The 16,072-nt window shown below is 41.2% G+C and overlaps 1 protein-coding gene across 2 annotated transcripts in view; it reads left to right on the top strand.

The window, feature by feature from the left end:
- TAF1A (TATA-box binding protein associated factor, RNA polymerase I subunit A) overlaps positions 1 to 9,861 on the top strand; it is a 30,775-nt gene extending 20,914 nt beyond the window's left edge. For both annotated transcript variants that reach the window (XM_015535694.2, XM_015535697.2), the window contains 5 exons: positions 549 to 707; positions 4,493 to 4,559; positions 5,376 to 5,499; positions 6,563 to 6,717; positions 9,598 to 9,861. In XM_015535694.2, coding sequence (XP_015391180.1) covers positions 549 to 707; positions 4,493 to 4,559; positions 5,376 to 5,499; positions 6,563 to 6,717; positions 9,598 to 9,710 — 618 coding nt within the window. In that variant the 3' untranslated portion in view covers positions 9,711 to 9,861. The remainder of the gene's footprint in view (positions 1 to 548; positions 708 to 4,492; positions 4,560 to 5,375; positions 5,500 to 6,562; positions 6,718 to 9,597) is intronic.
- Positions 9,862 to 16,072: the final 6,211 nt, after the last annotated feature.

The raw sequence follows: 16,072 nt of genomic DNA, 5'->3' as shown, positions 1-16,072 counted from the left end.
CTTGGCACTGGGAATAAATCTTCAGAATTTTTGAAAGTTACATAAACGCTAACGTGATAATTATGCTGTCAAAAGATACTCTCTGAAACCACATGCCAGTGAATCTGGGAATTCCCCTGTGTGGGTGGGAACGAAAGGGAAGGAATCCTAGTTCCCATGTGCTCCTTCTGTGGCTGAAGTCATATCGGCACTGAGGTTCGCTGCTTCGTGGGGTCTTTCTCACTCGTCGGTGGGCCCTGCTTTGAGGCCTTCATTTCTTTCAGGAACAGTTCCTAGGTTGAAGTGGCTGCATTTTTCAGTAACAAAAATGTGATCAGGAAGAAATGGGAACCCATGTGGGCCTTTGTTGTAAGTGATCTGTGTTCCACAGAGGTTGTAAGGTATGCTGGTGACAGCAAAAACTGCCATTACTGTCGTTCCCTGTACAGGAAGTACTGTTTGTCGTTTTAGTGAATTTTTGTACCCATCAACAAAGTCAAGTTGTGCATTATCTTTCACTCAGCTGTCTTACAGAATTTAGCGAAGACATTATGACTTATTTTATATAGATGCTGGAGTTCTATGGGGATCAAGATGGAGCCCGAGAGGTACTCACCAATTATGCCTACGATGAAAAGTTCCCGTCAAATCCAAATGCTCACGTCTACTTATACAACTTTCTAAAGAGGGAGAAGGCACCAAGAGAGAAACTGATAAGTGTGCTGAAGGTATAAAATGTTTATTTCAATGACTGAACAGGGTCGGAGGTCCACTTTAAGACATCCTTAGGGGCGTACGGCTGGCTCAGTTGGAAGAGCATGTGACTTGATCTCAGGGTGGTGAGTTCAAGTCCCATGTTGGGTAAAGAGATTACTAAAAAAAAGAAACTTCAAAACATCCTTAGGTCGTGCCTTCCAACTTGCAGATTCTGGCACTCCTAGCAAGTCACTGTTTGTGTGATGGTGCCCTGAGGTGGACAGAGGGGATCCCGCCCTGAGGGGACCCCACCACGGCCGGCCGTTCCCCCATCGCCCTGCCCAAGTGAGACTGAGGGCAGAAACCCTTTGCCACCCTTCTTGGAAAGTTCTGTTTTGATAATTTTTGAAAATCAGCTTTATGGAACCTTTCACACACAGTAAGACACATTTTTTTTCTTTTATTTTAAATTTTTTTTTTAACGTTTATTTATTTTTGAGAGAGAGACAGAGCATGAACGGCGGAGGGTCAGAGAGAGGGAGACACAGAATCCGAAACAGGCCTCAGGCTCTGAGCTGTCAGCACAGAGCCCGACACGGGGCTTGAACTCACGGACCGCGAGATCGTGACCTGAGCCGAAGTCGGCCGCTTAACCGACTGAGCCACCCAGGCGCCCCAAGACACTTATTTTAAGTGTACACTTGAAGGCGTTTTAACAGAGACATACATCCACGTAACCACCATGATGATCCAGACGCTGAACATTTCCGTCCTCTCAGAACATCTTTGATTTCCCTTTTGTAGCCTATCTGCCCACATTTTTTCTGGCCCCAGGCAAATAATGATCTGCTTTCTGTCACGACAGATTAATTTGACCTCTTCTAGAATTTCATACACGTGAAACCTATGCTCTTTATTGTGTGGCTTGTCTTGCCCCGCATGTTTTTGAGAGTCATCCATGTTATTGTGGGTGTCTAATTTGTTCCTTATTACTGCTGTGTAGTGTTGCATTTCTACACATACACTTCTTGATGGTGTATTTTCACTTTTTGCCTGCTATGAATGCTGCGGTGAACACTCACGTACAGGGCTTTGTGCGCATATATATTGTCATTTTTCTTGGGTAACTGTATGAGTGGAATTGCTGGAAAATTTGAAACAACCTCATAAGAAACTGCCCAACTGTTTTCTTTTTTTAATTGAGATGTAACTGGTGTATAACGGTATGTTATTTTTAGATATACAGTGTAGCGATTCAGTATTTGTATGTATCGCAAAATGATCACCACAGTAATTCTATCTATCTGTCTATCACCACACAATTACGTCTATCCCACGCAGTTACAACTTACTTTTCTTGTGATGGGAACTTTAAAGATTTATTCTCTCAGAAACTTCAAATATACAATACTGTATTAACTATGGTCACCATGTTCTATATTATATCCCCAGGACTTAGGTTTATTTTATAACTGGAAGTTTGTACCTTTTTGTTTGTTTTTTGCTTTCGAGTTGTATTAGCTCTTTATATTTTAGATATTAAACCCTTACCAGATAGGTGATTTGCAAATATTTTCTCCTTTCACTGGGTTGCCTTTTCATTCTGTTGATGGTTTCCTTTGCTGTGCAGAAGCTTTTTAGTTTGGTGTAGTCCCACTTGTTTTTTTTTGCTTTTGTTGCCTTTTGCCCCACCGGTTTGTGAAGTGACCGTACCATTGACATTCACGCCGTCAGTATGTGAAGGTTCAGTTTCTCTCCCTCACTAACACTTGGTATTGTCAATCGTTTGAATTAATAGCCATTTTAGTGGATATGCAGTGGTGTCTCTGTGGTTTTAAGTTGCATTTTCCTAATGAATGATGATGTTGAGTATCTTTTCATATGCCTGTTGGCTACTCCTGTATCATCTTTTGTGAAGTGTCTGTTCAAACGTTTTGTCTCTTTTTTTAGAGAGTAATTTGTCTTCTCATGGATTTGTTAGTTTTATATAATCTGTCCTTACCTAAGGCATATGACATGGGATTCACAACATGGACTGAGAATATTTTCTTCCAATCTGTGGCTTGCCTTTTTTTTCTTAATAATGTCTTTTGAAGAGCAGAAATCTCTAATTTTGAAGTACAATTTATGCATTTTTTCTTTTATAGTTACTACTTTTTGTCCAAGAAATCTTTGCCAAGCCCAAGATAATGAAGATTCTCTTCTATGTTTTTTTTTCTTTTTTCTAGAAGTAGTACAAATTTGTGTTTAGGTCTATGATAGATTTTCAGCTAATTTTTTTGTGTAGTGTGAGGTCAAGGTCAGGGTTCATTTTCCCCCCCATGTTGTTATTCCAGCACCATTTGGCGAAAAGACTCCTCGTCCTCCTTAGAATTACATTGGTAACATTGTTGAAAATTAATCGGCCATATATATGGGCTCTGTTGTCTTCCAGTGGTTTATGTATTGCCATCCTTATAGCTACCCCACATGTCATAACTGTTGCTTTATGTGAGTCTGTGTCATGACAGTCATATAAATTTGTCCTTTCTCAAAATTGTTTTTCTAGGTTCTTTGACTTTCCATAAACTTCTTTTTAAGTATTTTATTTTTATTTCTTTAGAGAGAGAGAGAGCATGAGTTGGAGAGAGAAGGGGGGGGAGAGACAGAGAGAGAGAGAGAGAGAGAGAGAGATAGAGAGAGAGAGAGAATTACAAGCAGGCTTCATGCTCAGCACAGAGCCTAACATGGGCTCGATCCCATAACCCTGGGATCATGACAAGCTGAAACCAAGATTCGGACACTCAACTGACTAAGCCACCTAGGCTCCCCTTTCCATATACATTTTTATTTTTATTTTTTTAATGCCTTTTTTTTTTTTTTTTTTTTTTGAGAGAGAGAGAGATACCATGAGCAGGGGAGGGGCAGAGAGAGAGAGAGAGAGCGAGGGAGAGAGAGCGAGAATCCTAAGCAGGCTCCTCAGTGCAGAGCCCAACACAGGGCTCAGTCCCACAAACTGTGAGATCATGATCTGAGCCAAGACCAAGAGACCAAGACCAAATGAGCCGCCCAGGCGCCCCTCCATATACATTTTTAAATCAGCTTGTCTAGTGCTAGAAATTGTCTTGCTGGGATTTTCAATCTATAGATCAATTCTGAGAAAATTTACATTTTAACCAGTATGGAGGTTGCCAAATTGTGAACATCATATGTCTTTCCATTCATTTAGGTCTTTTGTTTCCCTGTGAAATGTTTTATAGTTTTTATTGTATATATTTTGTTAAATTTATCCCTGTTTCGTGTTTGGGGTTGTTACTGTATAGGACATTGCTTAAAAATTTTTTTTAATGGTAAAATATATATAACATAGAATTGACCATTTTAAATGCATTTTTATTATTTTTTTTAAATTTTTATTAAAAAAAATTTTTAATGTGTATTTATTTTTGAGAGAGAGAGAGAGAGACAGAGCGTGAGGGGGGGAGGGGCAGACAGAGAGAGAGACACAGAATCTGAAACAGGCTCCAGGCTCTGAGCTGTCAGCAGAGCTCAATGCAGGGCTCAAACTCACGAACTGCGAAATCATAACCTGAGCCGAAGTTGGACGCTTAACCACCTGAGCCACCCAGGTGCCCCGACAGGGATTTTTAAAAATAGCTTTACATAGAACACCTTTCTATACCCAAATAGAAACTGGACAAGAGCAAAACATGTTTTAAATCCTTGATTCATTTACTAAGGGCATATTAGGCAATAAGGACCTTATTTGAAACTAAGCTGAAATTTGAGGAATGCTGTTATCACGTGTAAAATTTACAAGATTATTTTTTTCTTCCAGATTTTGTATCAGATTGTACCATCTCATAAACTCATGTTAGAATTCCATAGATTACTGAGAAAATCAGGTAAATAATTTTTATTTTGTATCTCCATGTGCAGATAAGCTGTAGACTAGCAAACTATGGCCCATGGGCCAAATCCACCCCTAATCTGTTTTTATAAATCAGGTTCTTTTGGAGCATTTATGTGTTGTCTGTGGCTGCTTTTGCACTACAACAGCAGAGCTGTGTAGCTGTGACATAGACCGTATCATTCACATAGCTTAAATATTTACTGTCCCTTTATTAGGAAAAGTTTTCTGACCCCTGCTGTAGAATATGAGGCAATATTTAGCACGAGAGAAATGGCTGCACTATAATTCACCTCATTTAATCTCTGTTGCATTTCAGCTCGGTATAGAAAAGAACATTTTTTTTTTTTAAGTAGGTTCCATGCCCAGCATGGGGCTTGACCTCACGACCCTGAGATCAAGAGTCATGCAGTCCACCAGCTGAGCCAGCCAGGCGCCCCAGAACATAACTTCTTCATAGAAGGAAATCAGCTTAAGTCCAATAGGTACTGGGACTGTGTCAGTCCCTCTCCTGTTAGAAGAGAACATATATAAAATGCCTACATAGGGCAGGCACTTTAATGTTCTCAGTAAAGTGTAGCTCATTTAGAAATCAGACTCACCACTCTGACTTCATTAGCAAAGACTAAATTAGTGAATTATTGAATATTTCAGATTTATCACAGGAGAGTATGAACAGAATGAATTATTTTAAACTGTTAACCAAACTAGAAGGCTTACAATTCAGTAATATTTTATCAACTGAATATATATTTTTAGCTTTGTGCACTTCAGTATCTTGTGTAAACTCTAATTGTTGTGACCATTGCAGAAAAAAAAGACCACCATAAACTTGGACTGGAAGTATTATTTGGAGTCTTAGATTTTGCTGGATGCACTAAAAATATAACTGCTTGGAAATATTTGGCAAAATATCTGAGACAGACTTTAATGGGGTAAGTAGAAGAAGCAGTGTTTATTACTGGCTCAGCACCAGTAAAATTTCCCAGTATTGTAGCTGATGTCTGTCAATGTTTAAGTATCATTCTTTGCTTATGTTTTTTGATTTCTTGAATTGTGTCTTCAGTTGTTTCTTCTGGGTACATCAGAAGCAAGGAAATAAGGTCACAGGTAAAACATACAAAAATTCTATTAAGATTTTTTTATGAGGACACCTGGGTGGCTCAGTCGGTTAAGCGTCCAACTTTGGCTCAGGTCATGATCTCATGGTTCATGGGTTCGAGTCCCACATCAGGCTCTGTGCTGACAGCTCAGAGCCTGGAGCCTGCTTTGAATTCTGTGTCTCCCTCTCTCTCTCTCTCTGCCCCTCCCCCACTCATGCTCTGTCTCTCTCTCTGTCTCAAAAATAAACATTAAAAGAAAAAAAGATTTCTTTTATTGTGTCCAAGTAAGTACTTACCTTACCACTGCAGTACTAAAGAATGTGCGTATTTTCAAGTTGGAAATGATGACAAAAAGGGGTCATCCCCACTCTCCGCCAGGCTGTTTGTAAAGCTCTTGGTGATCTGTGTGTCATCATCTTGTAAGATCACATGGAAACTGCTTTTCTCCCAGCTGGTTTTCAATAATTTTTTGTGGGGCTTTTTAGGGCCTCATAAGATCATCGTCAGTTATCCATTCAGCAGATGTTTGTTAAGTCCATTGTGAGCTGGATATCTAAAACTATGCCTCTGATCATAATACCATTTTGAGAAAAGAAGGAGTGGCCCTTGTCATTTTTAAAAAGTGTTTATTTGTTTATTTTTGAGCGAGCACGTGCAAGTCATGGCAGGGCAGAGAGAAAGAGAGAGAATCCCAAGAAGGTGCCATGCTGTCAGTGCAGAGCCCAACGCGGGGCTGGAACCCACGAGCCGTGAGATCATGACCTGAGCTGAAGTCAGATACTTAACCGACTGAGCCACCCAGGCTCCCTTCCGCAGACTCTTCTTAAGTTCATATTCTGCCAGTATAGGTTCATCTCCATCACTGACCTTCTCTTTTGACATTTTTCTTTTCCAGGAACCACCTTGCCTGGGTCCAAGAAGAGTGGAACTCCAGGAAAACCTGGTGGCCTAGCTTTCACTTCAGCTCCTTTTGGGCAAAAAGCGATTGGAAAGAGGATAAAGCTTTGGCTTGTGAGAAGGCTTTGGTAGCTGGAATACTGTTAGGAAAAGGTATGGGGTTTTTTTTCATCTTACGTAGACGTAGCTTTTGGATGATTTTGAAATTACAAAGTGTGACCATTCATTCGTGTCACAGCTTACTTGGTACAGTGCCCAAGGACATTAGATGCTGAAGAGGATAACTGGTGAATGGAAAAATGAACGTTGAGTTGGGGCCAGGTGATCTGCTTGTAAGGACTGTCCGTGGACTGGAAACTGATTTCATCTTGTTGATTGCGGTGCTTGCTTTTTATGCTGTAATTTGCATATCTTTAGGGGCCAGTTAAGATAGAGGATGCAGACTGTTTCCACAACAACCGCATAGAAAGTTTACTGACATTGTCCACTTGACAGTATTAGAAATAGAAAAAGATTCTTTGCTGACCTTACTGTTTGATAATAGCTCCGCATTATACGTACTTATCTGTTCCGGTTCGGAGGGAACATTTCTCCCGTAAAAAGAGTATACCTCCTATTAACTTATTTAAAAATCCTCTTAAAGAAAGGGAAATTGATCTTTTCTTCGTGGAACATGCTGGCTGTTAAAACTCTCAGCGCTCGGTGCCAATGGAGCAGGGAAACTGTAGGTCAGAGAAAAAGTGAGTGTCACCCGTGTCCATGAGTAAGCAGTCTGTTGCTAGAGAGTTCAGGGTATCCTAAAGAGATTCTTCAGCTCGGTTGTGAGATGGTTGGTTTTATTTTGGAATTAGTATTCTCAGTGAGTGTTTCAGATGATTACAAGGGTTAATGAAATGCTGGTTCCTAAGAGGAAAAGGACAAATAAATAGGAAAACAATTGTAAGATTTCTCTCTTAACACACTGATGCCAAGGAACAGAAATGTGATTCAGACTGAGATTTCTACTTCCTTATGAGCATAGAGGCATCTAGTACAGATATCTAAAGGTGTCTGTGTTTGAGCCGAGTCTGGACTGATTTTCCAGTCTGTCACCTTTTCCTGTCACTTAGATCAAACAGTTAACCTTTGGGACCCTCTCTCTGAGTGGGCTTCCTAACACCTGTCCATGCTGCCTACGGGATTGTTGTAAGCATCAAGTGAGCGTCACATCAAAGTGCTTTATAAATTCAAAAGTGCTCTGTGAATATCGGGCATAATCATGCCTGAAAATGGGTACATTTCTTTTTTCCGGTGTTAGTGTGGGGGTTGAGTCAGTCTGTTCAGGAGTTGAGCTGGGTTTTGTCCGTGCTCTGGTTATCCCCATTCTATCACAGGATTCAAATTCTGGTCACGATCTGCCTTTACTTCATGCTGAGAGCAGGGTCCGGTAGCTGCCCTTCCTTCCATGCTCTGGTAAGGCAAGCCAGGCCCTTTGTCCTTGCGACTATACGTCTTCTGGCGGAGGAAGGAGTTTGTAGGTTATTTGGCTTTTTCTCTGTGTTAGGGTGAGATCAGAGTTCTTTCTATCTTTCTATATTCTAGATGGAAGCAGAAGTGTGTGTACAAAGTATTTTGTTTTTGCTAAAGTGGTAGATGTGTTTGGAAATACAGATTATTACGTTAACATCACAGCACTGCTTTCTAGCTAATAAAACGTTAGTAATTCTGGCATACTATTTCAGGAATAATGGTTACTGTAGGTACAGTGTATATCCTAGCAATTTCCCAGAGAAGATGAATGTATGGTGAGACTATAATGAAATTAGTTCTTATGTGATTTATGGTCTCACTCATCAAATACAAAAAAAATTCTCTTCTTTAAGGTTTATTTATTTTGAGAGAGAGAGAGGAAGGGAGTCAGGGAGGGGCAGAGAGAGAGGAGAGAGAGAATACCAAGCAGGCTCTGCACTGACAATGCGTAGCCTGACACGGGTCTTGAACTCACGAACTGTGAGGTCATGACCTGAGCCGAGATCAAGAGTCAGACGCTTAACCCAACTGCGCCACCCAGGTGCCCCTAAAAAAATCTCTTAAAATACCCAGTTTACATTTTTATTTATTTTTTTTGAAGAGAAAGTGTGAGTCGAGGAGAGGGGCTGAGGGAGAGAGGGAGAGAGAGAGAGAGAAAGAGGGAGAGAGAGCGAGAGAGAGAGAAGGAAAGAAAGAAAGAAAGAAAGAAAGAAAGAAAGAAAGAAAGAAAGAAAAAGAGAGAGAGAGAAAGAAAAAAAAAAAGAGAGAGAGAGAGAGAGAGAGAGAGAGAGAATGAATCCCAAGCAGGCTCCACCCCAGTGTGGAGCTTGATCCCACAACCCTGGGATCATGACCTGAGCTGAAATCAAGATTTACACGTTCATCCAGACGCACCCAGTCTAGTTTTTTTTAATAGAAATTTGATTCATGTTTGAAATACTTGACCAGTGAACCGATGGCATTGTAAGACTGTGAAAAGACCTTTGTCAGAGCTGCCCCATCACCATCCAGCTGCTCTCTGGATGGCTAGAACGGCTGGCTAAGTTCTCATCTCTTCTGACCTGTGAGGAGTTTATTTTAATCCTTCACATCAAGGTTTTCTTACAGAGAACCTTTGTATTGTTACAGATGCCTCTTCCGCTGTTTTACAAGCTGACATTGAAAGGGAATTTGTAGTAATTTGCTTTTGGCGAAGTCTCGTTTAATATGTGAATATATGTATAATATGCATATCACCTTGACTGGGGCTTGGGAGGCAGGGTGGAACCAGCTAAAGTATGTGCTTTAATTAGCAACCAATCAGAAACGTTTTCATATGTAGAAAGTGTGCATTTCACTGGTGATAGCTCTTAGAATGTGCTCAGGATACCTTGGTATAGATAATACAAATCCATTTTATTTTCATAATCGTTAGTATGCCAGAGTTGAAGCAAAATTTTCAAAATGTGGAAATATACTTGAAGAATTTGATAAGAATTAAAACTCTTTGTTGATTTTGCTTCGTTTGTTTTTTTTTTGTTGTAGGTTGTAGATACTTTCGGTATATTTGCAAACAAGATCATCCAGTCTTAAGGAAAAAAATAAGGCGGATAAGGAAATCTGTGAAAAAACACAGTATTGTAAATCCAGGACTCTGATACCGAATATTAGTTATTTACGATGAGTAGCTACAGAATAGTAGCTCGGTAGGTGTTACTGAATGTATTTAATTGGCGTATCTATGATGTAATTTATATTTTTATATTTTTCTATATTTTCTATATTTCTGTATTTTCTTTTATTGTAATTATAGCTAAAAAAGAAACAGCCTTGCTGCTTTTGTTCTTTGTAAATAGCATATTTTTCTTTTTTGTACCATTAAATATAATATTTATTAAGAAATAAACCTTCAAATAAGAAATATATTTGTTTCATTAGAGAATACAGGTCTACGGCAGTTATTGCTGTCTGCAGATAATTTCCTTCTGACTGTTGTATAATAAAACATAACTTGTAGTGTTGTTAAGTGGATTTCTATTCTTGGAGTTTCTAAACGATCCACATTAGGTTTACCATCATAAGGAATATATTGGTCATGAGTTCTCTTGAGGAATTTTGGAAACAGGGAAGGATTTAGGAAAGGAATTCTCTTTGTTTTGGGGGTATTAAGACATGGGGGCTTGGGGCTAAGTGACCTTCTGACAAGAGAGCTACCTTTGACTCTAGAAGACTAATTTGGGTCAGAGCGGGTAGAGGGTTGGCCTGACTTCAAAGGGCTCTAGTCTGTTGTTGTTTTGCCAAGCACAGCAATCTGAGACATGCTTTGGAACTCCTGTGTCCCTTACCTTTCTTTTGGAAACGGGGATGTGGCAGTAGGCAGCTGGACAGTGGAGAAGAATCTGCCAGTGAGATGGTATCCCAGGGTCACACAGCCCAATGGGAAAGCTTGGCTCAGAAGCCAAGAACAGCGTTCCTGGAATAGGAGCTGGCGCTTTATATAATATGTTGTGGTAACTGGTAGAGTGAGTGCTTCGTCGAAACTGTCTCAGCTCTTACACATTTACGGTTCAGATAACTTGTATTTGAGTTCCGTGAAGGCTCACTAACTTTAGAACAAGCCCAGTATTTAGATGGCAAACCTCACATTTTCCCCACTGGCTTTAACCCATCTGCAAGGGTCTCCTGGGTAGCTCAGTCAGTTAAGTGTGTGACTTCAGCTCAGGTCATGATCTCATGGTTCATGAGTTCAAGCACCACATCAGGCTCTGTGCTGACAGACCGGAGCCTGGAGCCTGCATCAGATTGATTCTGTGTCTCGCTCTCCCTGCCCCTCCCCCATTTGTGTGTCCACATTCTCTCTCTCTCTCTCTCTCTCTCTCACACAAAAACAAACATTAAAAAAAAATTTAAAAGAAAATTTAAACCATCTGCAAGAAAATAGCACAAATTATCCTTTGTCAGTAACTTGGTTCAATATTTTATACTTAGTAAGCTGACTCAATAAATACTCATCCTTATAATATACATGTGAAACATGTAGGTGCCCCACAGACCAACATAAACCAAGTTCAATCGACCACATGGGTAGGACCAGCTTTACTTTTGGGGGCTGGCAAGTGGGTTGGAGACCCACCCTTCTGTGGAAGGTCAGCCCTACAGGAATGAAATGCCCGGATGACATGGACAATGTCTCAAAGCTCAGGCCGAGATTGTCAGGGCATCTCCTCTCTGAAACTTTAGTCAAAGGCTGTTAAGTAGGATTTACGGGTTCTCATGATCTCTGGCAAATGGAGGTGGGACTGCAAGAGAAACGAGTAGACTTGGTTCTTGGTTTCCACACAGAGCTTAACTTGCTAGGGTTTTCATACCCAATGATCATATTGCACGATGCAGTAAGAGTGGTGTGAATCTACTGTGATTTTTAGGTCCACTATAGTCAGTTTCATGAATAATAATGGCTAAAATTTATCAAGCACTTTGGGCTTTACATGATGTCTTACTGTCCCCACAATCTTACGAGTTATTCCCGTTTTACCCAGGAAGGAAGGGGGGTCTCAGAGGTTAAGTGACTTGCACAAAGTCACAGCTCATAGATGGTGGCACCAGGACCCTAACCTGACCACTGTGGTTCCAGAGAGCACGCGCTCTATCTGTACTGTGAGTACTGCCTCCCAGTTCCGTCAGTGTTTGTGACCCGCAGAGCCCTGAGCTAGGCAGCAAGGAAAAGAGTAGAGGGGATTCGCAACCCAGAGCCTAGCAGCTCCAGCAAAGCCTGTCCTCTGCCGGGCTGGGTAGGTCGGTCTCCCCTCTGTGTCCTCACTGGTCCCTCACAGCCTCTTCTCAAATCATCACATTGTTATGTTACCTTTGTACATTTTTTTTTAATTAACATTTAGTTAATTTTTGAGAGAGAGAGAGACAGAGCGCGAACAGGGGAGAGGCTGGGTGGGGTGGTGGACACAGAATCCGAAGCAGGCTCCAGGCTCTGAGCTGTCAGCACAGAGCCCGACATGGGGCTTGAACTCACGAACTGTGAGATCAGCACCTGAGCCGAAGTTGGACGTTTAACCGACTGAGCCACCCAGGCGTCCCTGTCCTTCTTAATAGTACATTATCTGAACTTAATAATCTTTTATCGGCAACCCTCAACTGAATTTCTAGCGCATTGAATATTGAATAGAAGGGGCACCTGGATGGCTCGGTCAGTTGAGCGTTCGATTCTTGATTCCAGCTCAGGTCATGATCTCACGGTTTGTGAATTTGAGCCCCGCATAGGGCTCTGTGCTGACAGTGTGGAGCCTGCTTGGGATGGTCTCTCTTTCTGTTTCCACCCCTCCCTACCCTCGAAAATAAATATAAATAAACATTAAAAAAATAAATATTGAGTAGAACTGAATGGAAATTCATGAAAGCTATGACCTAGTGTGCCCGTTGCATAGGAAATAGTATCTGGGGGCTCCTGTGCCCAGGGTAGGGGCCTCGGGAGACTTAGGTTTGACTTCTGGGTTTATCATTAGGTAGTTCTGTGACTTCTTGGACAAATTACTGAGCTTTCATAATTTCTTTACCTGTAGTTGAGAGATAGTAGGATTTCTCTCACTGGATTGCTACGAAGAATGAAAAATATAACCAATGCCTAGGATAATAATGAATACTTAACAAATCTTTTATTTTTATTTTTTTAAATTTATTTATTTATTTATTTATTTATTTTTAATTTTTTTTTTTTTTTAACGTTTATTTATTTTTGAGACAGAGAGAAACAGAGCATGAACGGGGCAGGGTCAGAGAGAGGGAGACACAGAATCTGAAACAAGCTCCAGGCTCTGAGCTGTCAGCACAGAGCCCGATGCGGAGCTCGAACTCACGGACCGCGAGATCGTGACCTGAGCTGAAGTCGGCCGCTTAACCGACTGAGCCACCCAGGCGCCCCTATTTTTGGTTTTTGAGAGACAGAGCACAAGCAGGGGAGGGGCAGAGAGAGAAGGAGACACGGAATCTGAAGCAGGCTCCAGGCTCCGAGCTGTTAGCACAGAGCCCGACGCGGGGCTCGAACTCACAAACCGTGAGATCATGACCTGAGCCGAAGTCGGAAGCTCAACCGACAGCCACCCAGGCGCCCCAATACGTAACAAATCTTAAGTGAACACCCATCATGACGATTTTAGACAGCAGATAATAGGAACTAAAGATAATTTAAAGTCTGGTTTTCTCTTAAAAGCCTCTGAAATACAGAAATTGTGCAATAGTTGAGTTCATGCTTTCTGCTAAAATACACCCCTCTTTCAGTCTATGGACAGTGCAGCCATCAACCACGGACTCAAGGGCTTCACACACTTTTGAGGATACGCAGTCCACCGCACAGTTCCCTCCTTGCTCAGCTGCCCCCAACTCTGACCTCCGGCTCACTGGCTTAGCGGGACTGCCGTGCTTTGCTTGGGACTCCGGCCCAGTGCGCTGTTCGGGAGAGGTTGTTCCAAGGTGGAGAAGTCAGACTGTGTAGAACTTAGTTTATAAGTTGCACTTCTTCGGTAATCCCGGTCTTGTGCTGTCTGTTGTCCACTGCCTGAGAAACAGTTCCTCATATAGTTGATCTAGATTAGATGACAGGCAAAATAACTAAACTAAAATTAGGACCTTTTGCCTGTCAAATGATACCTTTAAGAAAATTAAATGTAGTCTGTTAAAAGATTTGTGGGGCATCTGGGTGGCTCAGTTGGTAGAGAGTGTGACTCTTGATCTCGGGGTTGTGAGTTCAAGTTCTACATTGGGTACAGAGATTACTGAAAAATAAAATGTTAAAGGGGTACCTGTGTGGCCCAGTTGTTTGGGTGTTTTCAAGATCGAGCCCTGCACTGGGCTCTGTGCTGACAGCATGGAGCCTGCTTGGGATTCTCTCTCTCCTCTCTCTGCCCCTCCCCACTCTTGCTCGTGCTGTCTCTCTCTCTCTCTCTCTCAAAATAAATAAACATAAAAAATTATTTAAAAAATAATGAAAAAATAATAAAATCTTAAAAAAAAAAGAAAGTATTTGCAACACATAAACTGACAGGATTAAAATAAATTCAGATCAATAAGAACAGGAGAAAGAGCCCGATAGAAAAAAATGGACAAAACACATGAACAAGTATTTCACAGAAGTTAAACATGGACCACAAACACCTACGTCTGAGAAATGCAAATCAAGAGCATAGTGGAATTCCAGTTCAGACCCACTCAGTTAGCAAAAATTAAGATGATGGGGAATAAAATACAAGAAATAGGTTGGGTTTTTTTGGTACCATTTACCAATACTGTTCTTGAGTGTTTACTCGAGAAATGCTTGTACGTGTGCACCAACCGACTGGGAATACTAGAAAGAACCCACAAATGCTTAGTGGCATGAGAGCGGATAAATTGTGATAGTCGCACAAGGAAAAATGAATAAAACTGTAGATTTACACACCAGTGTAGAGGGAACACCGTAACATACTGAGTGAAAGAAACATGTCCCTGTGTACGACTTCATGACTACATAGAGTTCAAACTCTAAAGTGCAACTAAAGACTAAAATGCTTATAAATGTATGTAGCTTGTGATGAAGCTACATATATATTAAAAAAAAAAACCAAAAAACAAGAGAATGATAAACAAAACTTCCATGCAGAGTGGTTACCTCTGAATGGGAGGGCAGAGGGAAAGGATGGAGGAAAAGCTCATCGTTAAGGGACGTAAATTATTGTTAATGGTCTAGTTTTTTAATTAAGTGGCAGGCTCTCCGTGGACTAATATTGACAGTGCATGATGAGCCACGGGTTGTGGTTTATCCCATTTTGTGCACTTGGGGCTACTGTAAAAAATGGAAAGGACCCTACAATATCTGATTCCATTTATACGAAATGTCCAGAGTAAGCAAGTCTACAGAAATGGAGAAAGTAGACTAGTGATTGCCTAGGGCGGGGAGAGCGGAGGGGGGGTGGATGAGAAGATGAGGCGGAAGTGATAGCCGGAAGTGATAGCCGGAGGGGTGGGTACAGGGTTCCTTTGGGATCCTGGTTGCAGAATTCACTCTGTGAATATACTAAAAAGCATTTAATTGTGCACTTTGAACGAGTGAATTGTATGGCATGTGAATTTTATCAGTGACACTATTACCAAAAAGAAACAAAACCAAAAAACCAACTAGCTTTATGGAGTCAGAAAGGTCTGGATTCAACCAAGCACCTCACCTAACTGAGCCTCAGGTTTATTCTGTAAAACAGGGTGATCTGAGAAAGGCAGAAAGTGCTTAGCATGAGTCTTGGTGCACTGGTTTTCTCAATAAGTGGTAACATTTATTATTATGAACAACAACAACAAAGGAGATTAAACTAAAAAATGAACACAAAACCAGGCCAACCATTCTTTAATGAAGGGGTAAGTGTAGCCTTTTGGGGTCTAGTTATTTATCCATATTTATAGCACAAGGGCTTTATCTGCTGGATTGCATTAGAATATTTATATTTTAGGGGCACCTGGGTGGCTCAGTTGGTTCAGTGTCCAACTCTTGATTTCGGCTCAGGTCATAGGATCAAGCCCTGCATCAGATTCCAAGCTGAGCATGGAGACTGCTTAAGATTCTCTCTCTTCCTCTCCCCCTCTCCCCCACATACACTCTCTCTAAAGTAAAAAAAAATACATAAATAAAAATATAAAAAGGAATATATTTTAAATTTTGTTTCTTTTAATGTGTATTTATTTTTGACAGAGAGAGACAGAGCATGAGCGGGCGAGGGGCAGAGAGAGAGCAAGGGAGACACAGAATCTGAAACAGGCTCCAGGCTCTGGGCTGTCAGCACAGAGCCCGACGCGGGGCTCGAACTCAAGGACCGCGAGATCGTGACCTGAGCCGAAGTCAGACGCTCAACCGACTGAGCCACCCAGGCGCCCCAAAAAGGAATATGTTTTAAATATTTCAAAAGGAAATAAGCAGACCCTTTATGGATGTGGCCTGCAAATCCTAGGACTAGTATCCTCTGAATAAGTTAATTTTTTAAAAATT

Source organism: Panthera tigris, chromosome F3 (genome assembly GCF_018350195.1).
Source record: "Panthera tigris isolate Pti1 chromosome F3, P.tigris_Pti1_mat1.1, whole genome shotgun sequence".
Taxonomy (NCBI): domain Eukaryota; kingdom Metazoa; phylum Chordata; class Mammalia; order Carnivora; family Felidae; genus Panthera; species Panthera tigris.
This window is presented reverse-complemented; position numbering and strand designations above follow the sequence as displayed.